The sequence below is a fragment of the Hemiscyllium ocellatum genome, chromosome 26, assembly GCF_020745735.1.
Source record: "Hemiscyllium ocellatum isolate sHemOce1 chromosome 26, sHemOce1.pat.X.cur, whole genome shotgun sequence".
Taxonomy (NCBI): Eukaryota; Metazoa; Chordata; class Chondrichthyes; order Orectolobiformes; family Hemiscylliidae; genus Hemiscyllium; species Hemiscyllium ocellatum.
Window position 1 is genome coordinate 28,948,590 of NC_083426.1, and position 26,567 is coordinate 28,975,156.

The window sequence follows — 26,567 nt, forward strand, 5'->3', positions numbered from 1 at the left end:
AGAAATCAGATTATCACTTCCTGTCTCCCAGGTGCAGGGTGTGTACCCAGGCCAAGGGTTTTGTAAACAATTCGTAGAAGCACAGTCGACATCAACTTTACAGAAGGAAAGAATTGGTATGAATGATCAAGTCAACAAGTAAATCAGTATTAATATTAAGTAACGAAACAGTCCTGTTAAAGATGTCGATTGATAGATTTCGTTTGAAATTGGAGTACAATACTTAGTGGACTGCAGCCAAGTACAACTGTAAGTTGCTCTGTTGAATTAAACAGGTTTTGTAACATGCATGCTGTCAATCAAAGCATTACACACACTTTGCTTTTAATTTTAGCTGTCCTCCACTTTTACGATGTAGTAGACTACAGGAACTCGCAAATATGTATTTTAGTTGTTTAGCATCTCTCAGACCAGATAATGCAAAGCACATTTTAAAAAGTATTTCTTGACCATCTCCGCCGTGTTCAGTTTCTTCACAGTGTCCCACTTCTCCCATGTGCTGTATCAGCAAAATTACTTTCCTATTTCTCGACAACACTTGTCTCTATTTCATCCTTTCTGCCACTGAAACTCTGTATCAGGCTTCAAAATTTGAATTTTAAATGTTTGGATGTTATTCTCGGCAACAAGTTGCCATCTGCCAAAAACACACATCCTCAGTCACAGTAAACTCAAACAGTATTCCGCGTCATAGAATTTTAAAGCATGGAAACAGACCCTTCCGTCCAACTAGTCCACACTGAAAATATTCCCAAACTAAAGTAGTTCCACCTGCCAGTTTTTGGCCCATATGCTCCCACACTTTTCCTATTCATTTACTTATCCAAACACATTTCAAATATTGCAACTGTACCTGCATCCACCACTTCCTCCGGCAGTTCATTCCACATACAAATGACACTCTGTTAAAGTTACCCCTCATTTCCCTTCTAAAACTTTCTCTTCTCACGTTGGAAATATACCTTAGTTTTGAACTTCCCCATCATAGGGGAAAAAACCTTGCTATTCAACTGCCCCTCATGATTTTATAAATCTCTATAAGGTCACCCCTCAACCTCCTATGCTGCAGTGAAAAAAGTCTGTCTACTTTCCTCAGTGAGTTTCATCAATTCTCTCCTGCCCACTCTATTGATCATCAGAATTCTCATCATTTCCAGATCTCTCTTGCAGAGATCCTTGGCTCCACTATCCACTTGCCCTCCCTGCCATGTAACTGTATATTTATCACTTCTGCTCCCTAGAACTCGTTACCCAGTGTGTCATTGCTTTGCCACATCTGACTCTGCTCTAAAAATGTCCTTAAAATAATCCTTTTCCAAATGCACTTTCCATTGTAATTGGTCAATCTTTGGTGGCCCTGCTTTCAGGCACTTGGATTCCTAAATGCTGCAATGCCCTCCATCTTTGAACCTCACTTTCTCTTTCCACTTCTGAAGAAGTCATACCAGACTCAAAATGTTTTTTTAATATATATTTTTATTAGAAATTTAACATTTTTACAAGTTTACAAAAATAAACAAAACTCTCAAGTACAAACATTGATATACAATTAAATCTTAAATAAATAAAAACCAAAATTTAACAAAAGAAAAATACCGAGGAAAAAAAACAAAACTCAACTAACTACTAATCTAACCTACAACTAACCAGAGCGTATAATTAAGTCTCTTACATTATTCAAGTAAGAGAAAGAAAAAAAAACAACGGATGACACAGAAATTGGATAATGAGATACATACTAGGAATGTGTTAACATCAAATGTAACAAAACCCATATTCGTGCAGGATTCCTCTCCCAAGGGGCCCCGGACCAGCCAGGTTCGTAATCTCAATTAAATAAAAGCCCTTGTTAGGATAGCCGAAATATCTGTATTTATATAATTCAAGAAGGGCTGCCATATTTTATGAAATAATTCGGTCTTTCGGTGCACCATATTTGTAAGGAAGTCAAGGGGAATACATTCCATAATTAATCTGAGCCAATTTGAAAGTCCAGGGGGGCCCTCATCCACCCAGTTCACCAAAATATTTTTCCTTGCACAGAATGAGAGAATAGAAAATAATCACTTCCCGTACATATCCAGGGAGGGTAAGTTCGAAAAGCCCAAAAGGAGTGATACAGGGTCCACTTTAATTTCCGTTCCTAAAATTTCTGTCAGGGTACTTGCTACTTTAGTCCAGTATGTACGGATCTTATGACAGGTCCATAGGCAATGTACAAGAGTGCCCACCTCTATTTTACATTTAGGACACATTGGAGTTGCTCCTGCCTTAAATTTTGCCAATCGATCCGGTGCTATGTGGGTCCTATGAAGTATCTTCAGCTGGATAGCCTGGGTTCTGTTGCAGATGGTGATTCTTCTGGCGTTTTCCCAAATCTCATTCCACGTTTCTATAGAGATTTCTAGTCCCAAATCCTGATCCCATGTTTTAAGCAGATTGTCTATATCTCCCGATACTTCATCATGTAATAAATGATAAATAGTACTGACAGAAGATACCCCCATTGGGCGTAGAACTCTACATTCTCTATCTGATTTATAAAGACTATCTAATAACGTAGTCTTCTTCTGTATATAATCTCGAATTTGGAAATATCGAAAGAGGTCTCCATTAGGTAATCCGAATTTCTGACACAGCTGTTCAAAAGACATCAGGATCCCATCTTCAAATAGGTCCCCTAGACATGAGATACCCCTAGATCTCCAGAGTTTAAAAGTGGCATCCGTAAACCCCAGTTGAAATCCCCATGCTCCCACTATCGGCGCTTAGGGGGATGTTTTGTGTGAGTTGCCCTCATTTTGCCGCATTAATTGTGTTTAGTATTATAGGGTTTTTACAGTGTTGGGACGGAAACCGAATGGTCTCGTCTCCACGTGTTCGTTGGAAGGTGAGATCAAATCGGCTAGAGTTTGGAGCAAAAACACCGTTTATTACAGAATCAAGACTGGCAAACTATACAACGAATTCAAAAGCATGCAAATTCGTTGGAGAAGGCGTTCTGTCTTTTCCTTCGGATCTGGTGCAGTTATACTTCGCGCTTCCTCAAGTTCCCGGTCAGTTTTCCCTCGTTCGGTTCTCTCATTGGTTGGTTCACCTGTCTGTGAAGGGATTAGTGTCTCTATTGGCTGCCCCGAGATACCTGTCCAGCTCCTGCTGTGCTGAACAATGGGTAGACATCCTGGGTTCAACAGTTTCCGATCTTGTAATTTAAAAGTTTATTGTTGGGAAGGGTCTCCTCATTGCCATGCGTCTGGCTGTCTGGGCATTCACAATAGTTCTCCATAGTTGAATATACAGGTATTATCATTTAACACAGGACCCGAATGAGTTTGACGTCAGCGGAGGCATTAGCAAGTACTTTATCAATCAAGTGTAGTATCGGTGCGATTTACACTATCCGATAGTTACCGGTTTCCTTTATTAATAATGAGAGTGTAACAGGATGATCTGAAACTGACGGACATGTTCTAATCCCCAAGGAATGTGGCCCCAGGCAGACAGTCCTGCAGTGGCTGGGTTTACTTTACATGGCTGTGTTTTAGCTGGTATCTGACAGTGTCTGCTTTAATAATGGTGCTCCCCTCCCTAGCCCCAATGTAGGTACCCCGATAGCAGATTATCCCCAACAACAGTGATCCGTAATGATTTTCCTCGTCTGAAAATAAAAGGTTAATAAGTGGGCATTTTACTTCAGAAACCTCAATGTCCAGCCAGATTGATTGCGGAGCGGACAAGACCCAATCGGCTATGTAACTTAATAGGGAACTTAACTGAGATTTCCTAAAATCTGGGAAATCCAATCTTCCCCTTGCCTGTGGAAGCTGTAGCTTCTTCAGCTTAATGAGGGGCCGTCTATGATTCCAGATAAAGGAACCCAGCCAGCCATATAATTTACGTAGTGCCAGCCTCGGCAGCATCACCAGAAGCATTCTCATAGGATATAGGAGACGGGGCAGAACATTCATTTTAATTAGTGCTATTCTACCCAGCCAGGAAATTGGAAGGCCTCCCCAATTGGAGGTCCTGCCTTATCCTTTCCAGTAAATGCACAAAGTTAGCCTTGTATAACTGACCAAATACTGGGGTAATAAAAATGCCTAAATATAAGAAACCCTCCAGGGACCACCGAAAGGGAAAGTGGGATCCGTCCACTAAGTGGGGTATCATAGCAAGGCCACCCATTGGCATAGCCTCCGATTTTGAGAAATTAATTTTATAGCCTGAGAATGCGCTAAATGTATTAATAACTTGGATTAAGCGAGGCACGGACATCAGAGGATTACTGACGAATAGAAGAAAATCATATGCATAAAGAGTAATTTTATGTTTACCTGTACCAATCCTCGGGACCGTTATATTAGGATCAGCCCATATAGCTTCTGTTAATGGTTCAATTATTAACGTAAATAACAATGGCGAGAGAGGACATCCTTGACGGCAGCCCCTACCCACACTGAAGCTATCTGAACCTAATCCATTGGTAACCACAACTGCTTTGGGATCACTATACAATGTTTACCATTTGATAAACACCTTTCCAACGCCAAACCTTTCCAATGTGTAAAACAAATATGACCATTCAACCCTATCAAATGCTTTTTCCGCGTCTAATGAGACTACTACTCCTGGTATCTTTCCCTGATGGCAGGCTTGAATTATATTCAAAACCCTTCTAATATTATTGGATGATCTTCGGCCCTTAATAAACCCCGTCTGATCCTCCTTAATGATATGGGGCAATACCTTTTCTAGTCTCAATGCTAACATTTTAGAAAGGATTTTAAAATCCATATTTAGCAAGGATATTGGTTTGTCTGAAGCACAATCTTCTGGATCCTTTCCTTTTTTTAAGGATAAGAGAGATATTTGCCTCTTTCAACGAAGGCGGGAGACAGTCCTGACTGTATGCGTAGTTATACATGTCCCTAAGTGGACCAGCCAATATTCCTGTAAATTCTTTATAGAATTCAGTTTGAAAACCATCTGGGCCAGGTGCCTTACAGCTTTGAAGTTGCCTGATTGCGTCAAGTATTTCTTGGACTGTTAGGGGAGCATTTAAGACTGATACCTGTTCCAGGGTTAGGTCCGGAAAGGTCAAATTTTTAAAAAAATGATTGCATCCTCATAGTCCTGTCTTCACAATCCTGTGATTTATATAAATCAGAATAAAATTTTCTAATCCTTTTATGATCATGAGTCAAAATACCTATACTTTCCTTGAAAGACGTGATCATTTGAGGGACCTTTATCCAACAGGTTTGTCTCCTGTAGGAGAGCTATATCAACTCTTTCTTTCTTGAGATTTGATAATATTTTCTTCCTTTTGACTGGCAAATTACTCCCCTTGACATTCCAGGTGCACCATTTAACCGACTGATCAACCATAATCATCCAGGCAAATCCGAGACCCCTCGGGAGGGGAAACCCTATCCAGAACATCCCGAGCATAGAGCACATAAAATTCACAAAAATAAAGGCTCTCTAATACATTCACAACAGTATAATAAAAAAACTATTTCTAAATAATAAAAAAAAATTTAAATGGAGATTTTCCCCCTTGTTCCCAGGGGGTATCACTTCCTTTCCAAAGATCCATCGTATCCTCTCCCAACCGGTGCCCCACCCTTGACCCAGGCGCTCCTCAATAGGATGAGGAGAATTCAAATATACTACAGAGCTATAGTTAACAGTGAACACCCTAGCCACCCCCCCCCTCCCCCACCACCACACCAACACCTGGATATATTTGGTAATGTTAATACTGTGTATAAACATATATAACTATAAAGTTACAACCTCAACAAGTAATAATTAAATATAATAATACAAAATAACAAGGGAAAACAACCCCACTCCTAGAGACAGAGGTAAAATAGAATAAGGTAACCACCTCCACCCACCAACATTAACTAGACCCCCCGGCTTATATGTGTGTGTGTGTGTGTGTGTGTGTGTGTGTGTGTGTGTGTATATATATATGTGTGATATATATATACAGAATAATTTAAAAAAAACAAGGGGGGGGAGAGAAAATCGTTAAGTTGAAAACAAATAAATAAATCCCTCTCTTCCACCCCTCAAGATAATATTAAACAGTAAGATGGAAAAAAGAAAAGGAGGGGATATAAACCGGAGTGGGGGGGAAGGCAAACCAACATCCATTATCTCTTACAATTTATCTAAGAGAGTCCAAAAATTCCTTAGACTTTTCCGGCGATCCGAAATTATACACGGATGCTTCATGGTTAAAGCGTAGCATCGCTGGGGAGTGTAAGGAGTACTGAATATTTAAGTCCCTTAAACACTTCTTTGCCTCATCAAATGCCTTCCTCTTTTGGACCAGAGCTGGGGAAAATTCCTGGAATAACATGATCTTGGATCCTTTGTAAATCATGGCATGGGAATCTTTTCCAAGATTTCTAGAGGCTTCTAGGAGTATCTGCCTATCCTTGTAGCTCTGCAGCTGGGACAGCACCGGGCAGGGGCACTGGTTCGAGCCGGGCCCGCATATTGCAACCCGGTCGGCCCATTCTACCCTTACCTGGCCTGATCCAGCCTCCAGATTTAAAAGCTGTGGAAGCCACAGTTCGAGGAACACTGTAAGCTGGCCTTCCTCTTCCTGTTCGGGAAGGCCCAGCAAACGAATATTTTTTCGACGACCTCGATTATCGAGGTCGTCAATGTGGTCCTGTAAGGTCCAGACTCTCCGATCCACGGCCGATTGCGCTGTAGTTTCGGAAATCGTGGCCTTTAGCTCCGCTCCTCCGACTCGGCGCTCGATTTCCTTAATGTCTCGGTCGTGCTTTTGCAGCGTGGCTGAGAGTGAGTCCCATCGGCTTCGGGACTCTTTGATGAAGGCGCGATCTTCGCACCGAGTTTGGAGATGATTTCCACAAGGCTCGCCTCTATAGGTAAGTCTTCCAGGGCAGCTGCAGACGCCTCTGCTGCAGTTGGAGAGGGTGGGGGAGGGGCTCCTGCCTGCTAAGAGCTGCGGGCTCCCTTCCCTTTAGTCATTTTTACTGAAGATTAGATTGTTTAAATTTAACACTAAGCACCTAATTAAATTAAACAGCTATTTTAAATGATTTGGTGAGTGTGGTGGGGGTGGGTGACTCACTTTGCCCAAGTCTTGGGAGGAGCACTGTAGACTCAGACTTGCTAGGTCGCCGCCATCTTGGATCCCCCAGACTCTAAATGTTAACACAGTTTCTCTATCCACAACTACTGCCAGACCTGCTGAGTTTCTCCAGTATTTTGTGTGTTTGTTTCACTTGCTTTTTATTCACTCACAGAAAACTGGCATCTGGCTAAGCCAACATTTATTGCTTATCCTTCATTACCTCAAGGGAAGTTAATGTTGGTATTTCTGCTTAATTTATTTGCAAATGTATATTTGAATGTAGAATCTGTAGTATGCACCAACGTAGATTTGGTCAGCAATGTCATGGAGACCTGCTGCTCAATGTCATGGAGACTAACTAAACTTCTCAAGAACATCATTACTCCACAAAGCCTTGCATTAGTAATTGTCACTTTGTTAAACACTTGTTATATTATAAAGTATGAGTGCTAATTTTCTGTGATGAATTGAATAGACAAACATGTAAAAATAATCACTGTCTTATTGGATTAATGCCCTCTCATGGGTATAAAAGAAACAGATGCTATAAGAGAACATACTATATTGTTTCCTTACTGTGTTGCAGAGAGATCTCAGGCTCATAAAATTAGACAGGAAGGAAGCTGGGAAAAAGGAAAATTATTTGGAAACATAGTCATCATATATATTGTTTTTATAAATTTTAAATCCAAAGGATGAAGGTATACTTAATAAAGCTGACATATTTAGCTCATTTTCTTTAATAGAAATGCAACAAAGATCCTGAATTTAGGGAGATATACCATAAATTGAATCAGAACTAATCCTCGAGTGTTAGTGATTGAAAGGTAAAGTACTAAGGAGGAAATTGAGACCACAACAGGTGGTAGTCCCATCTGAGTTCTGTAATGAAATTTCACAAGTGGGTCGTGAAATTCCAATGACAGGTCACTTTATTATTTGGAAATCACAACTTAAAAAATATTAAGTTATTTTTATTAACCAGCATTACATAAAGTGTGGTCAAATTTTGTAAGGATTGCTATACATGTTAGGGAATGGGGAGACCCTAATTAATTAAATGTGCATCTTTAATTCTAATACAAACTTTCAAAAGAATCATTCAGCATAGTCTTAATGGATTTGTGTAGGATCCCGACCTAAAGCCAGGAACGAGAACCAGTATCTCTTAGCAATTATGGATATGTTAACAAGATTTCCTGAAACAGTGCCTGTAGGAAAACTTATTCTAAACATCATGTTGGAAAAGTTTTTACTTACAAAATATGAATTACCCCTAACAATAACCTTGATCTGATTGTATGTCACAAATCTTCAAAGAAATTTTGAAATACTAAAAAAGAAAGACATTTTAAATTCACAAGTTGACTCTCCAACAATCAGATTGGTTAGTACAGAGGTGCTTTCTGATCCAAATAGCATAATATTTTAGCTTCCCAAAAAACAATTAGAGTGACTGATAAACCTATGAATGACTCATAAATCAATTTCTGATTAGGCCAGGAAAAATGTCTTTAGCTATTTATAAGACCATAAGACATAGGAGTGGAAGTAAGGCCATTCGGCCCATCGAGTCCACTCTGCCATTCAATCATGGCTGATGGGTATTTCAACTCCACTTACCAGCATTCTCCCCGTAGCCCTTAATTCCTTGTGACATCAAGAATTTATCAATCTCTGCCTTGAAGACATTTAGCATCCCGGCCTCCACTGCACTCTGCGGCAATGAATTCCACAGGCCCACCACTCTCTGGCTGAAGAAATTGTTAGCACGGATGAAATGATCTTCAGTCCGAGCCCAGAGTGCGGTTCGACAATCAGTAACTTTATTAAAGTATGTAACGCTGGCGGAGACCAACCAAGGTTTGAATCTCGATTGCTCTAACGTTTCCCGTGCGATGTTACAAGTTATATACTTCATGAGTCAGGATGTAGGAGATTGGGTATGAATGAGTGTGAATGGTGGTACTCATGGCTGGAGTATGTGTGAATGTCAAGCTTCCTGCCGTCCTCGGAGAGTCGGCAGCATACACAAAAGGTATGTTGTTTATTTTTATGTGAATGGGTCTGGGTGCTATCTGCTTGTCTCTCCGTGAGGGCTAGAGGCTAGCACCCCCTTTGTTACTTCCAACGTGTTAGGTTCATCCTTTTGTGTAGGACTGTTTTACATGATCAGGTTATGGGTGTGTGTCAGTTGGAGCCTTGACGAGATTATAAGGTAGGTTTCGATCTGTGAGTCATGACCATTGTCTGGAGTCCTGACTAGTGTCTGGTCTGGCGTGTATTTGGATCTGTCTTTGGGTCCCCTTCTCCCGATCACATAGTCAGACTGGCAGCTGCTGTCTTAAAATGGATACTGCTGGCTTAAAATGGATATGGCTGGTTTTCCCAATGTGGGCCTTGCTCCATGGTAAACACGGGGTGGTTTATGCCCACCATCAAAATGTCTCCGCATTTCTGTTCTGAATTGACCCCCTCTAATTCTAAGGTTGTGTCCACGGGTCCTAGTCTCTTCGCCTAACGGAAACAATTTCCTAGCGTGCACCCTTTCCAAGCCATGTATTATCTTGTAAACCCTTAATCTTTTAAACTCCAGTGAATACAATCCCAGGATCCTCAGCCCTTCCTCTTATGTTAGACCTACCATTCCAGGGATCATCCGTGTGAATCTCCGCTGGACACGCTCCAGTGCCAGTATGTCCTTCCTGAGGTGTGGGGACCAAAACTGGACACAGTACTCCAAATGGGGCCTAACCAGAGCTTTATAAAGTCTCAGTAGCACAACGGTGCTTTTATATTCCAACCCAGTTGAGATAAATGACAACATTGCATTTGCTTTCTTAATCACGGACTCAACCTGCATGTTTACCTTTACAGAATCCTCAACTAGCACTCCCAGATCCCTTTGTACTTTGGCTTTACGAATTTTCTCACCATTTAGAAAGTAGTCTCTGCTTTTATTCTTTTTTCCAAAGTGCAAGACCTCACATTTGCTCACGTTGAATTCCATCAGCCATTTCCTGGACCACTCTCCCAAACTGTCTAGATCCTTCTGCAGCCTCCCCACTTCTTCAGTACTACCTGCCTGTCCATCTAACTTCGTATCATCGGCAAACTTCGCGAGAATGCCCCCAGTCCCTTCATACAGATCATTAATATATAATGTGAACAGCTGCGGCCCCAACACTGAACCCTGCGGGACACCGCTTGTCACCGGCTGCCATTCCGAAAAAGAATCTTTTATTCCAACTCTCTGCCTTCTATCAGACAGCCAATCCTCAATCCATATCAGTAGCTCACCTCGAACACCAGGGGCCCTCACCTTGCTCAGCAGCCTCCCGTATGGCATCTTATCAAAGGCTTTTTGGAAGTCTAGATAGACCACATCCACTGGGTTTCCCTGGTCTAACCTACTTGTCACCTCTTCAAAGAATTCCAACAGGTTTGTCAGACACGACCTCCCCTTACTAAATACATGTCAACTTGTTCTAATCAGACTCTGCTCTTCCAAGAATTTAGAAACCTCATCTTTAATGATGGATTCTAGAATTTTACCAACAACCGAGGTTAGGCTAATTGGCCTATAATTTTCCATCTTTTGTCTTGATCCTTTCTTGAACAAGGGGGTTACAACAGCGATCTTCCAATCATCTGGGACTTTCCCGGACTCCAGTGACTTTTGAAAGATCTCAACCAACGCCTCCGCTATTTCCTCAGCCACCTCTCTCAGAACTCTAGGATGTATCCCATCGGGGCCAGGAGATTTATCAATTTTAAGACCTTTTAGCTTTTCTAGCACTCTCTCTTTTGGAACGGCAACCATACTCAACTTAGCCCCCTGACTCCCTTTAATTGTTGGGATATTACTCATGTCTTCCACTGTGAAGACTGACACAAAGTACTTGTTAAGTTCTCCTGCTATTTCCTTATCTCCCATCACTAGGCTTCCAGCATCAGTTTGAAGTGGCCCAATGTCTACTTTTGCCTGTCGTTTGTTTCTTATGTATTGAAAGAATCTTTTACTAATCATTTCTAATATTACTGGCTAGCCTACCATCATATTTGATCCTCTCCTTCCTTATTTCTCTCTTTGTTATCCTCTGTTTGTTTTTGTAGCCTTCCCAATCTTCTGATTTTCCACTGCTCTTGGCCACTTTATAGGATCTCTCTTTTTCTTTAATACATTTCCTGACTTCCTTTGTCAGCCATGGCTGTCTTATATTAATATAAGGGGTGTATTATCTTTTAAACAACATTACATGCACACACAATCTGGAAAACTTAGCTGATAGAGCCAGAGAAATAAGCTTTGTAACTCTGAATGGATTTTATCCAAATAAAGCCATGCCGTTTGGAGTGAAATGTGCACTGGCAACATACTGATGATTAAGCAATAAAATTGAGAAAAGATAGTAAGTTTGCAGATGACACCAAAATTAGAGGTGTAGCGGACAGGGTTACCTCAGATTACAACAGATTTTGACCAAATGGGACAATGAGCTGAGAAGTGGCAGATGGAGTTTAAGATGGAGCAAGATGCTGCATTTTGGAAAAGCAAATCTTAGCAGGACCTATACACTTAATGGTATGGTCCTAATGAGTGTTGCTGAACAAAGAGACTTTGTAGTGCAGGTTCATAGCTCCTTGAAAGTGGAGTCGCAGGTAGATAGGATAGTGAAGGCGGTGTTTGGTATGCTTTCTCTTATTGGTCAGAGTATCGAGTACAGGAGTTGGGAGGTCATGTTGCAGCTGTACAGGACATTGGTTAGGCCACTGTTGGAATATTGCGTGCAATTCTGGTCTCCTTCCTATCGGAAAGATGTTGTGAAACTAGAAAGGGTTCAGAAAAGATTTACAAGGATGTTGCCAGGATTGGAGGATTTGAGCTATAGGGAGAGGCTGAACAGGCTGGGGTTGTTCTCCCAGGAGCGTCGGAGGCGGAGGGGTAACCTTATAGAGGTTTACAAAATTATGAGGGGCATGGATGGGATAAATAGGCAAAGTATTTTCCCTGGGGTCGGGGAGTCCAGAACTGGAGGGCATAGGTTTAGGGTGAGAGGGGAAAGATATAAAAGGGACCTACGGGGCACCTTTTTCACACAGAGGGTGGTATGGGTATGGAATGAGCTGCCAGAAGAAGTGGTGGAGGCTGGTACAATTGCAACATTTAAGAGGCATTTGGATGGGTATATGAGTAGGAAGGGTTTGGAGGGATATGGGCTGGGTGCTGGCAGGTAGGACTAGATTGGGTTGGGATATCTGGTCAGCATGGATGGGATGGACCAAAGGGTATGTTTCCATGCTGTACATCTCTATGACTCTATGTAACTATACAGTTTCCACTGATAACTTGGTTATTTTTAGCAAACCTGGAAACAACCTTTACATTACATGACTGATTAGCTACAAAAATCCAATTTGGCTAAAAATGTTTTTGCCAAAACTAAAATGACTTTTTTGGGCCATACTTGTGAACAAAGTCAAGTGAAAAGAAAAACTAAGGACTGCTTTGGATTTCCCCATGCCAAGGATTAAACAATGTTTTTCAACATGTTGGGATACATTGATTTTATCGGAAATTTGTTCTGAACCTTACCACTGCATACTTTGATAAATTTGTTCTAGGAAAACAGAAAATTTGAATGCACCCAAGAATGTCAGAGTGCCTTTGGCTACTCGAAATCTGTGCTAACAACTGCTCTGCTTGTGGTGGCACAGAATTATGAAAAGCCACTTAAATTGGGTATTGATGTCACAACATTGGAACATAGGAATAAAAGTAAACCATTCAGCCTGCTCCACACATTTAATACAATCACAGCTGACCAAACACTTCAATGCCTTTTACCCACATTATCCCCATAACCCTTTGCACCACTGAATATCAAAGTCTACTTTCAGTTCACTCATGTTAGTGTGGGTGCAATTTTACTACAAGACAACAAAATGATGATTAACTGACCTGTCTTTTTTTTTTAAGAATCGGATTGTATATTAACAAAATCTTTCAACGGTGGTGAGAGAGATGTGTTTTGTATTGGCTCGAAATTGGTTTGAAATTTATATCACCAATGTATAAGAAATTAATTAATATGCAGCACAATTCTTTGCATTTTTTTGGAGAAATTTTATGGGAACACTTAAGGTTGTTTTGGTGGAATTTAATCCACCAAAATAAACTAAAGGCTCTATCTAAAAGCGCTCGGTGTTTGAAGCAAGACAGATGAACTAGTCATGCAGCCAGAAATTTACAAAATGTAATTTGATAGCCATAGAAAAATAGCTACAGGATGACAGGTAGAGATCAGATTACTGAAAGTTACATAACATATAGGAAGGACAGGAGACTTGAAAAAGTTAGTGGGGTGCCTCAGTTAATTAATGATGGTACTAAAACAATACAGAGGGATGACCCAAGTTTAGGTTAACTAGAATGTAGAAGCAATTTGGGTAGAGATGAGAAATAACCAAGGCAAGTAGTCACTTTTGGGAACGATATAAAAGCCCCCTAACAGTGACCACAAGGTAGGATTACACATAAAGGAATACATAATGGAAGCTTGTCAGAAAGGTCCTGCAATAATCATGGAAAATTCTAATTTACATATGGACTGGAAAAATCATAACTATCGCCCACATTCCTTGAAAGAATAAAAGAAAATCAAACAAGATTTGGATCAATATATTAAATCATTTAGAATATCATTGGGAATGAAATTATATTGAGCAGATCAGCAGACAAATGTTTAAGCTGTTTCAGAGGCAATCCACTTATTTCAATTGGTTCATTAAAACAGAACACCAAGAAATTGCATATGTTAACCTTTTGCAAACTTCAGGCTGATTTCCCGCCTCAATGCACTTTTCCTGAAAAATTGGATTAAATATGTTTAGAAAGCTACACAAGGAATACATAAATCAGACACCAGGAATACCTCTGGCCGATATGGGAAATTAAGAAATTATGTTTGCAAGACAATGAAGTAATTTTGTTGCTAATTGTATTCACAGATTCCATGAAACAGAGCTTTCCAAGAAATGACAAAGACAATAAAGGGTTACAAGGAAATACTGTTAATAATGAAAATATGGGATAAAACAGAAACTGCAAGAAAACCACAGAAGATGCATCAATACCACCGGGGTTGGTGTCAGGCCTCTTTTTGATGATCATTCATATAAATTATTTAAATGGGAATATAGAGAAGGCATGGTTAGGAAGTTTGCAGATGACACCAAAATTGGTGGCAAAATGGACTGTGATGAAGGTTATTTTTAAGACTATAAAACATAGGAACAGAAATTAGAACTTTCAGCCCCATTGAATTAGCTCCACCATTCAATCATACCTGATAAGTTTCTCAACCCCATTCTCCCGCTTTCTTCCTGTAACCCTTGATCCCCTTTATAGTCAAGAAACTATCTCAAGCTTAAATATTCTCAATGACCTGGCCTCTACAGCCTTTGTGGCAATGAATTCTATAGATTCACCACTCTCTGCCTGAAGTTTTTCATTCTCTGATCTAAAAGGTCTTCCCTTTACTCTAAAGCTGTGCCCTCAGGTCCTAGTCTCTCCCACCAATGGAAACACCTTCCCAACATTTACTCTGACCAGGCCAATCAGTATTCTGTAAGTTGCAATTAGATCCTTCCTCATCCTTCTAAACTTCAAGTATAGACCGAGTCCTCAAATGCTTTTCATTCCTGGGACCATTCTTGTGACCTTCCTCTAAATCTGCTCCAAGGCCAGCACATCCTTGCTAAGGTATGGGGCCCAAAACTGCACACAATACTCCAAATGTGGTCTGACATGAGCTTAGAGCCTCAGATGTACATCCTTGCTTTTATATTCAAGTCCTCTCAAAATACATGCCATCATTGCATTTGCCTTTCTAACTAAGGACTCAACCTGCAAGTTTACCTTGACAGAATCCTAAACTAGAACTCTCAAGTCTCTTCGCACCTCAGCCTTCCGAATTTTCTTCCCGTTTAGAAAATAGTCCATGTCTCTATTCTTCCTACCAAAGTGCATGACCTCACTTTCCAACATTGGACTCCATCTGCCACTTTTTTGCCTACTCTCCTAACCTTTCCAAATCCTTTTACAGCATCCCTACCTCCTCAATGCTACTTGTCCCTTTACCTTTGTTATAATTTGCAAGCCTAGCCAGAATGCTTTCAGTTCCTTCATCTAGATCATTAATGTACAAAAAGTGAGAGTTGTCCCAACACAACCTTGCGGAACACACTTGTCACCAGCTACCATCCTGAGAAGGACCTTTTTATTCCCACTCTGTCAGACAGCCAAGCTTTTGTCTATGCTAACACTATGCCTCTAACACCATGAGCCCTTATCTTACTCAGTAGCCTCCTTTGCAGCACCTTGTCAAAGGTCTTCTCGATGTCCAGGTAGACAACATCCATTAGCTCTCCTGGGTCTAACTTGCTTGTTACTTCCTTCAAGAATTCTAGCAGATTTGTCAGGTATGACCTCCCTTTGATGAAATCATGCTGATTTTGTCCTATTTTACCACGCACTTCCAAGTATTCAGAATTTTCATCCTTCACAATGGATTCCAAGATCTTACCCACATCGGAGCTTAAGCTAATCCGTCTGTAATTTTCTGACTTTTGCCTTACTCCTTTTTTAAATAAGAGTGTCACATTAGCAATTTTCCAGTCATCTGGGATCCTCCAATTCTAGCGATTCCTAAAAGATCACCACTAACACCTCCGCTTTCTCTTCGATCTTTGGGGTGTAGTCCATCTGGTTCAGGTGATTTATCCACCTTCAGGCCATTCATTTTTCTAGCAACTTCTCCTTGGCGACGGCCACCATACTCAGCTCTTCACCTTCACGCTCTTGAATTTTTGGAATATTACTAGTGACTTCCACTGTGAAAACAAAGTAATTATTCAGTTCCTTAGCCATTTCCTCGTTCTCCACAATCTCTCCAGCGTCATTTTCCAGCAGCCCAATGTCCACATTTGCCTCTCCTTTGCCTTTTAGATATCTAAAGAAACTCTTCCTTTATATTATTGGCTAGCTTACCTCATTTAATCTTCTCCCTCTTTTTTTGTTGCCCTCTGTAGGTTCCCACTTCTCTAATTTTCCACTGTTCTTTGCCATGTTATGGGTTTTCTCTTTTGCTTTTATGCTATCCGTGACTTTCCTAGTCAGACATGGTTGCCTCATTCTCCTGCTTCTTTTCCCTCAAGATGAATATCTACTGTGCCTCCTGAATTACTCCCAGAAACTCCTGCCACGGCTGTTCCATTGTCTTCCCTGCTAGGCTCATCTCCCAGTCAATTTGACCCAGCTCCTCACTCATGCCTCTGCAGTTGCCTTTATTCACTTGTAATACCATAACCTCTGATTCTATCTATCTATCTTCTCTCTCTCTCTCTCAAATTGCAGAGTAAATGTGATGATCACTGCCTCCTCAGGGTTCCTTCACATTAAAGGAGCTTTTATCAAGACTACCTCATTGCACAACACCAAATCCAGTATTACCTGTTCCCTAGTGGGCTCAAATTCATTTTCTTGCAATCCACTACTAACCTGATTTTCCCAGTCCACTTGCATATTGAAATCACCCATGATCACTGTAACTTTGCCTTTCCTACACATCATTTCTATCTCCTGGTGTATCTTGCAATCCCACTCCTGACTGCTGTTTGGAGGCTTGTACATTACTGCAACTAGAATTTTTTAAAAAACCATTGCAGGTCCTCAATTCTACACCATCTGACCCTACAAGATCACAAAGGGATCTTGATCAATTGGGTCAATGGGCTAAAGAGTGGCAGATGGAGTTTAATTTGAATAAATGTGTGGTATTGCATTTTGGTAAAACAAGGGCACGACTTCTCTATTTAAAAGTAGGACCTTGGTAGTGTTGTAAAACAGACACGTAGGGGCTCAGGTACATAATTTTTTAAAGTTTGTATCAGATATAGATAGGATGGTTAAGGTGGGGTTTAGCATACTTGCCTCAATTGCTCAGACTTTGAGTATCAGAGTTAGAATGTTCTGTTGAGGCTGTACAAGACATGGTGAATCCTCTTCTGGAATACAGTGTCCAGTTCTGGTCTCCCTGTCACTGGAAAGGGTTCAGAAGAGATTTAGCAGGATTTTGCTGGGAATGGAGGATTTGAGTTATAAGAGATGTGCACTTTTTTCACCCGAGCATATTAGGTTGTGAAGTGACCTTATCTATATCCCTCATGATTTTATAAAGTGAATGACAGGTGTCTTTTTCTTAGGATGGGGAATTTCACAAGCAATGGAAATATTTTTAAAGGTGTAAGGAGAAGGATTTTAAAAAGTCATGAAGTGCAATCATTTTACATCAAGTGGTTCATGTATGGAATAAACGTCCAGAAGAAGAAGTGGTGAATACAGACAGTTACAGCATTTAAAACAATTAGAGGAGTACATGAATAAGAATCATTGAAAAATATAGGCCAAGCACAGGCAGGTAGACTAGTTTGGGATTATGGTCAGAGTGGATTGGTTGGACTGAAGGTAACACACAGTTTCCCTGCTGTCTGACTGACCAGAAGTGAGAAGTCACAAATTAACATTTTTTGATTGTTAACAAAAAGAGGTAAATGGACTTGCTTTTCACTCAGCATTTTCCACTACTCATTCCAACTTACAGCATTTAAGCTGATGCAAGGACCATCCCCCACAGATACATGAATATGATGAAGCCAAATAGTAAAAGCTGTATTGTTGGAAACCATTTCACAACACCTAGTCTTCCCACCAGATGGAGTACAACTTCAATTCACTAATTTGACGTCAAAGTTGGTGTATAAAGTTCAGGTCTTTTAGATCAGCTGGGCATTTTATGAAATTTTGTTTTTATTGTGTTTTTCTTTTTTTTTGGTGAAAAAAAGCTCAAATCATGCCATTGTGTATACAAGCTAAAATTCACATGAACAAATTTGTAGACAAATCTAATTTATGTTGGCTCAACTCAATTGTGAGTATTTCCTTTATTTTATGAACTGCGTCCCTCAAACACACCAGACTTTATTTTATATAAAGCAAGGGGATGACTGAAAGACAGCAAACTGATATTAAGCAAAAAGAAACAAGCATTAGCTTGCAATAGAAGTACAGCTTTACAAAACAGATCAATAGTTCTTTCTTCACTATCCAGATGTACTTTTGTGAAACATACACGTCATAGATAATTTAAAACCAAAATATGACAATTTTTCAAATTATAAATATGAAATAGAAAGCAAAGCCAAAAATTCTACAAAAGAACTTGTTTTTGAAGACAAGTGCACACTGTTTTCACATATATGCATGAATCATGTTAAATCGCCTGTTTCTAAAGAATCTGAACAAGTCTCAACATTATGTGTTGCAAAAATAATCATTCTTTCTGAATATAGTATGTGCCAGGTGAATCACTCTCCAAACCACAATATTCTGATTATTGCAAGCATGGTATTAAATTGATTTTTGGGAATTTTCTGAAAATACTTTGTACAATTTAAGGGCAAAACCCCAATGATAGTTATTTCACAACACAACTACCTTCAGTTATGTTACGTACGATTTCCAGTCACTGGAAACTTGTATTTTTGACCCCTAGTTTGCTAGAACTCAGAGGATACATTCAGTGCCAGTTGCTTTGACATTGAGGGCAGTTATACTCCATTCTCCTCTTGCATTTCACGAGAGTTCTCATGTCGATCAAGGCACTGCAAGTTCCATTGAGTAATTTCAATTGAATCCAAACTGAGCATTTGTGGGTAAAGTTATTGGTGAGTTGGTATTCAGGGTTGGTTAAACCTGTATTATGGCAGTTCTGGTTCACAGTTCAATATTATCCTTCAACTTGTCTAATGCTTTACTCTATGAAAATAATATTTTGCTTTCTTTTAAGAATCATTAGCTCAAACAACATATGGACATAGCTTATCTAAATCCCTTTGAAACAAAGTGCATAGACAAGAACACAGTAAACAGAATATAATGTGAAATATAATATACTGTGAAACAGAAGGAGTTACCCATTTGGGGAGGAAGATATAGAAATGCAAATTCAGCAGAAAATGAAAACTTTGAGATGTTGAGAGATTACAAAGTTCATCTTGCTAAGTCATTGGCAGGTAATATGCAGGTGAAGTAAACTATTAGGAAAGTAAATAACATTTGTCTATCTTGCAGGAGGTATGGTCACAATTGGATTCAGCCTTGCTGAGATCACATTTGGAGTAATGTACAGATTTTTGGTCTCCTAACCCAAGAAAGAATATATTTGCCAGAGAAGACATGAAGTGAGGATAGTGCAAATGTCCGGTGAAGGGAATTTGAAAAGAATATCTTTATTTGCTAGAGTTTGAGAATGAAAGATTATCTAATTTTTCCTTATGAGCATGTGGTCACAATGAGGAACTAGAACAAGGGTAGAGTCTCAGACTAATGAGAACACCACTAGCACAGAGATGAGAGAATTTTTTTGTGTGTGTTTATGTGATGTTACCAAATTGGAACAGTTGCTGTTTAGTAGTTAAACAATTATGCTGTTAAGTTTTCCAATAGAGTTAATTATTCCAATTTCTTTCTGAAAGGTCATTCAACCCAAAGCATAAACTCGGAATTCTCACCCACAAATGCTGCCAGACTTTGAGCTTTTCCAACAATTTCTGTTTTTGCTGCTTTCTTTTCTTGTATTTTAATTATAGTCTATGAATAAAAAGTGTGTTTTGCTTCAAGACAGGTAGTTTGACCAATCGAAATGCATCCAGAACACACTGTCTGGCATTTGCCTTTTAAAAATAAAATGTTAGGGTCCACGCTATCCTCCGAATATATTTTGAGGGAGCTTGGTTTGGTTCATATTAAATTAATGACAGATCAAGAATAAAATAAAGAGGAACTAAAATTGAATAGATAAGTAACAATTACCAAAACCAGTCTTAAAGAAAGGCTGGAATGAAGGACTAGTGTTCAGGTAGGGAAATTACAAATGAAATAGATGCCATGCCATTATTGACCAGAGAAGCTTTATACATGTATAAAGACAGGAAATTGTCTTTATGAAGAGATATGTAGAGGTGAGAAAAACGTAAAAATATTCACCATTTTAAAGTGTGGGTATACAGTGGCAACAGATAATCAACTTAAACTCAGATTATTTTTGGAAGATGCAACCTGTTAAAAGTTGCAAGTTTGACAAAAGACAAATTACTTAAAAGAAATGCAAAGCCATCTCAAGACAGAGGCAAGAGAACCAACAAATTACAAAGTGGTGGAGGCTTGCAAAAAGCATGACTCCTGCAGTCTAGATCCATGAAAATCTATTACAGGGTCAGGAAGACATCAACAAACCCAAAACTACTGTGTGAACATCAGTGTCATCATAGATAGGCCCATTGGATCTAACCAGTGGAAATACACACTGGAACTAGTATTTCAAGAGAGGTTCCAAGAGTCTTTGGCAGATTTGTTGAAAGAGAACCTGCTACCTTCATGACTATTTAAAATAAATTTACCTGGTTCCACCATAAACAATTCCAGAGAGTAATCAGGGAGCAGAGAACATTAAAGGTAATTCCAACATTGACTACTTACTGCTAACTGCATCCAAGAAATTAGCTAAACAATTTTGGCCTAGAAGAATCAAAGGATGCTAAATTTAAAATTCCTTTATTGTCCTTTGTAATAAATACTTAACCTTTAAAATTGTGCAAGCTACACGAGAGCCTTATCATTGATCTTGTATCTTATTTTTCCACTAGTTTTTCAGGCAATAAATTTTTTTAACACAATAAACCAGTTGATTTGCTCCTTTTTGCTTACAGTAAACAAAAACATTTCAATTGCATCTAGGCCTATATACTTTGAAGTTGAGATCTCTAATTGATGTACAGAAGATAGAAGGGGCAGCACGGTGACTCAGTAGTGAACAGAATCAGGTAATCAGGGAGGACATTTGAAATGGAAGGTTAAAATGGGCTAAGATCGCTCCTGCAAAAAATAATTTCAGGTTCAGACCTTGTTGGAAACTTAATTTTTAATATTTGATTTTTTTGTACTTCAGTAGCAATCATTTTTATCAGTAATTAAAATGCAAATGTTTAAACTAAAAGTGGTTGCACTTTATTACCTCTAGTCAAAAGTAATTTCCAATCTACCACAAATTGAATGTACTGAATGCATGCACCTTGGTGGACAGGCGCATGCTACAAAGCAATTTAAAGAATAGTAGTTTCCTTTTCTTAGTGGCTTACCTGATATGGTTTTCAGTATAGAGGTGAGCCCAAAGAACCAAATGTTGGTGAATAATTTGCACCCAAACCACATTAGCTGCTTCTTTCACTTTCCTTTCAGGACTTGTAGCAAGTTAAGCACGCAAATAAACTGAGTCGCTACATTAGCCAAAAAGTTGCACTGGCTTTTCATGTAATTTACTTTCTATAGTCTACAGGTATTTAAAAATTCAAATTGTCATCTCATGACAATTTCTTGATTCTTATCATGCATAGTTGCATACTCCTTAGCCCTTCATACAAGACAACATAGGAAATGATAATTAAAGATTTTACCAAATGCTAAAAAGTAATATTGCTGTTGTTTAGAAGGAATTACTGTACTACTTGTGACCTAGTCAATATTTTTGCATGAATTGGTAATGGAAGAAAAAGTTTGAACTCAAAAATACATGATGTATAAATATAAATTAGATAAGCAAAAAAAAAAGGTCAGGCAGGGAAGGAGAGAGAAAGAAAGAAAAGGACGAGTCACTCTTTTGATTGCCTGATTATTCAAATTAAGAGGATAGTGGTTGGCATTTTGTCACCCTGCAGTTTGTCTGTTGGTCACTTGCTTCGGTTTCAAAGACTTGAACTGAAAGATTTAAAACATTAAAAACCTAAAAGTGGCTCAAAACTTCTCAAAAAAATATTCAGCAAAGCCATTCGTCATATTTGAACTCAGACCACAACACTATGAAATCAGAAATGTTTCAGAATTTGTGCATTCCCAGAAGTAAATCACTGCAGAAGCTGGAGATGTGAAATAAAAAGTGACTGCTAGAGAAGCTCAGCAAGTCTGGCTGCATCTGTAAATACACAAACAGAATTAGTAGAGTCTAACAGCTCTTCTTGAGAAAACCAGAGAACAGACTTTCAATTCAAAACATAATTGTTTCTCTGTCCACAGATGCTGTCAGACTGGAGTTTCTCCAACACTTTGTTTCTCTTTAAACCCAAGATCTAGGCCAATATTTAAATGTTTTTTCAAAGCTGGATTGTCCTGATACGGGAAATATCAACACAATTTTCCAGGCAGAACTTATTTTTGAAAAAGCATTTGAATTTATTTCAGAGTAGTTTTATGGTTTTACTACAACGTCACACCTGGCAAGTCACGGTCCAATTACAAAGAATTCTACAGATAGAACCAACAACTTAAGTATTTTTTAATATATGGAAAATATTTCATAATTCTACTTGACTTTACACAAAAAAGTGAAGCATTTTAATACAAATAAGTAAATTTACCTAAATCTTGAATCTGTGTTATTACATTCCCATTCTAACAAAGTGAAAACATGCCACTCTTAGTTGTAGTAGTATTGCTGAACAGTCAAGTAGGTTTTTAAAATGAAATCACAATAAAACAATCACCCCTTTATGCTGTAAACAGCAAATATATCTATAAATTAATGTACATCCCATTTGTACTTTTTATAAAAGTAACAATTACTGCATGGAGGTTTCTTTTAGGTTTGGGTGGTTTCCGTACATGTAATTAAACATTTAAAATAGTATGCAATTTTGAAAATAAGGCATACAAATACACAAAAAGTTTACCAGTTCCAATACAAGTGCTTGCAAGGAATATAGTTAGCAAACAAACCAAGTTCACAGTGGACGACAACAGTAATATACAAAAAGCTGGCAATTGCCCAGGATTTAGCAAAACATGCAGGCTGTAGAAGAATTGTTATAAAAGTTCTATTTTGCCCTCACCCACAAACAATCCGTCATCAAGACCATGATAGGCACTTGATAATATTGGAAAGAACAAATCAGTCGAACTGGTTAAGTCCTCACAGTGATGCAATATAAAAGGATCGTAGGACTGAAGTGAAGTTTTCATGGTGCCAAGTCCATACACTCTACTTGTAACTCAGGTGGCACAAAGCTCAGTACTTCTTCATAGGTTAACCCTGAAGATGGAAGAATAACATCTTAACATATATTTTAAAGTTTGGATAAAAACATTGAATGAAAAAGTTAACCACATTATACACAAGATTCAAATAATATTTAACGCTTATTGTAGATATTCAATTTTGATTTCCAAACAAACTCAAAAGGACACAAGACAAAATTTGTGTCAAACTACATTCTACAAATGTCAATTCATACATATTCATAAACAGATCTACCATCCTTGCAAAGTCCTCCTCACTAATATCTAGAGGCTATTGCCAAAATTGGCACAGCAGTCTCAGACTAGTTAAGCAACAGCCTGACAATGATATTCATGGAATCATACCTAACAGACACCATCATCATCATTCCTGGATATGTCCTGCCCCACTGACTGGACAGATTCAACAGACATGGCAGCACAGAGACATATAGTCAGGGAATTTCCCTGGCAGGATTCAAGACCCCATGAAGTCTCATGGCTTCAAGTGAAACATGGGAAAGGAACCCCCTAATGACTCCTATGTACCATCCTCCCTTGGCTGATGAATCTGTACTCCATGTTGAACAACTTTTGGAGGAACGGCTGAAGATGGCAAGGGCACAGAATGTACAGGTGGCAGTGGGGAAGGTCTCAATGTTCAGCATCAAGAGTGGCTCAGCACTAGTACTCCTTATCATCATGGTCAGGTCCTAAGGCCACTGCTGTTACACTGGATCTACAGCAGGTGGTGAGGGAACCAACAAGAGGGAAAAAAAACATACTTGATCTTATCCTTACCAATCTGCCAGCTGTAGATACCTCTGTCAATGACAGTGCCAGGAAGAGTTGACCACCACACAGTCCTTGTGGAGACAAAGTCCCACCTTCACATCGAGAATAACCTCCAACTTGTTGTGTGGGACTAATCATATGCTAAATGGGACAGACTTCGAACAGATCTAGAATCACAAGATTGGGCATCCATGAGGCATTCTGGGTTATCAACATTAGCAGAATTGTACTCCAGCACAATCTGCAACCTTATGGCCAAGCATTTCCCCACTCAACCATTACATCAAGCCAGGGGATCAACCCTGGTTCCACGGAGTGGAGGAGGGCATGCCAGAAGCATCACCAGGCATACCAGAAATTGAGGTGTCAACTTGAAGATACCAAACTGGACTACTTGCATGCTAAACATCAAGTGATCAATAGAGCTAAGTGATCCCACAACCAACAGTTCAGATCTACACTCTGCAGGTCTGCCACATGTAGTCATGAATGGTGGTGCGCAATTAAAGAACTCATTGGAGGAGGAAGCTCCACAAAAATCCCCATGTCAGTGCAAAAGGCTGAAGTGCCATGTGGATGATGCATCTCTACCTATGCCAGTGGTCCCCAGCTTTACAGATACCACTCTTTAGCCAAATTCAAGAAATGGTTGAAGACATTGGATACTGCAAAGGCTGTAGGCCTTGACAACATTCTGACAATAACACTGGAGGACTTGTGCTCCACAACTTGCTGTTCCCATGACTAAGCTCTTCCAGTTCAGTTACAACACTGTCATCTACCTGAACATGTAGAAAATTGCTCAGATATGTCCTGTATATAAAAAGCAGGACAAATTCATCCCAGCCAATTACCACCCAGTCTATTCTTGATCATCAGTAAAGTGATGGAAGGACTCATTGACAATGCTATCAAGTAGCACCTGTTCAGCGATAACCTTCACAGTGACAATCAGTTTGGATTCTGCCAGGACCACTCGGCTCCTGACCTCATTATAGCCTTGGTTCAAAAATGGACAAAAGAGCTGAATTCCAGAGTTGAGCTGAGTGTGACAGCCCTTGACCTCAAGGCTGCATTCAACCAATAAGAGACAAATCTAAACACTGGCCCTTGACATGCAATGGTGTTACCATCACAGAATCTCCCACTATCAACATCCTGAAGGTTACCACTGAGCAGACTCAACTGGATTTGCCACTAACAGTAACTACAAAAAACAGGTCAGAGGCTAGGAATACTGCAGCAAGTAACTCACCTCCTGGTTCCCTAAAGCCCGTCCATCATCTACAAAGTACAATCAGGAGTGTGATGGAATACTTCCTACTTGCCTGGATGAGCATGGCTCCAGGGACACTCAGTTTGGAAACATCCAGGACAAAGCAACACGCATCTACAACTATCCACTCCCTCCATCAACACACTGTACATACTGTTGTTACTATGTACAAGATGCACTGCAGAAATTCACCAAAGATCCTTAAGCACCTTCCAAACACACGACCAGTTCCTTAGAGAAGGACTAGGGCAGCAGAAACATGGGAACACCATCACTTTCAAAATTCCCTTCCTAGCTGCTCAACATCCTGATTTGGAAATATCACTTCCGTCACCATCGCTGGGTAAATATCCTAGAATTCCTACCCAACGACATGGTGGGTCAACCCACAGCAAGTGGATTGCAGCAGGGTCAAGACAGCAGCTCACCACCATCTTCAAGGGCAACTAAAGGACAGGCAATAAATGCTGCCTAGCTGGCAACACCTACATCCCACATAAAAAATGAATTTAAAAACTCTAAAGACTGAAAGAATTCTCACCGATTTTCTAAATCATTTGTGGTAATAAAACATTGACCTAGAATCATGCATGGCAGAAAAGCCACCTTCATAAATATTACATTCACAACTCATTCTCAAAAAACTGATTTTTTAAAAAGTGTTTCCACTATTTTTGTATATACCGATCTACGGTATAAACAGAAAGCCTGTCTAGTGAATGCCAATGCAAGAGCAATGCCAGTGCATTCAAAGGATGGTAGGATGGTGGTGTTGTCTCCCTGAAAGTGGAATGCCAATAGTGAAAAGGGTGTCTGGGGCTAGAGGATCTTGCCCTGCTATGCCATTATGGATCTCCTGTAGCAAGCTTTGGTGGGTGGCATGGGGAAAAGAGAAGAATCAGTGAAATGGTGATAAACATCTCACCGTAGCCTACACTGTTCAGAGCCTAGTAAGATCCCACCCCATAAGTTTCATTTTTGTTCATCTGGAACCAAGACACTCATTTGTAGCTCTGCAGCTGATCTTCACATTTGTTTTTAGAAACAAACAGATCCAGTTATTGGTTATACAATAATAGTCTTTATTTAAAGACTTTGTGATTCTGAGATAGACTAATATCCATTTGACTACAACCATCAAAAAACTAGCAAAAAATTGGAAAATGCACATGGCATTTTTTTTTGGAAATTAATTAACCTAAAGT

The 26,567-nt window shown here is 39.5% G+C and overlaps 1 protein-coding gene and 1 long non-coding RNA gene across 4 annotated transcripts in view; one reads left to right on the forward strand and one right to left on the reverse strand.

The window, feature by feature from the left end:
* The first annotated feature begins 42 nt into the window (after positions 1 to 42).
* On the forward strand, positions 43 to 21,152 carry LOC132828397 (uncharacterized). Its single transcript, XR_009646115.1, has 3 exons — positions 43 to 249; positions 14,135 to 14,267; positions 19,317 to 21,152. It is a non-coding gene; the product is annotated as an uncharacterized LOC132828397 (long non-coding RNA).
* Positions 21,153 to 22,445: 1,293 nt separating this feature from the next.
* The window catches only part of LOC132828395 (mitogen-activated protein kinase 14), an 84,893-nt gene continuing 80,771 nt past the window's right edge, over positions 22,446 to 26,567 (reverse strand). For all 3 annotated transcript variants that reach the window (XM_060845466.1, XM_060845465.1, XM_060845464.1), the window contains one exon: positions 22,446 to 23,325. In XM_060845466.1, coding sequence (XP_060701449.1) covers positions 23,252 to 23,325 — 74 coding nt within the window. In that variant the 3' untranslated portion in view covers positions 22,446 to 23,251. The remainder of the gene's footprint in view (positions 23,326 to 26,567) is intronic.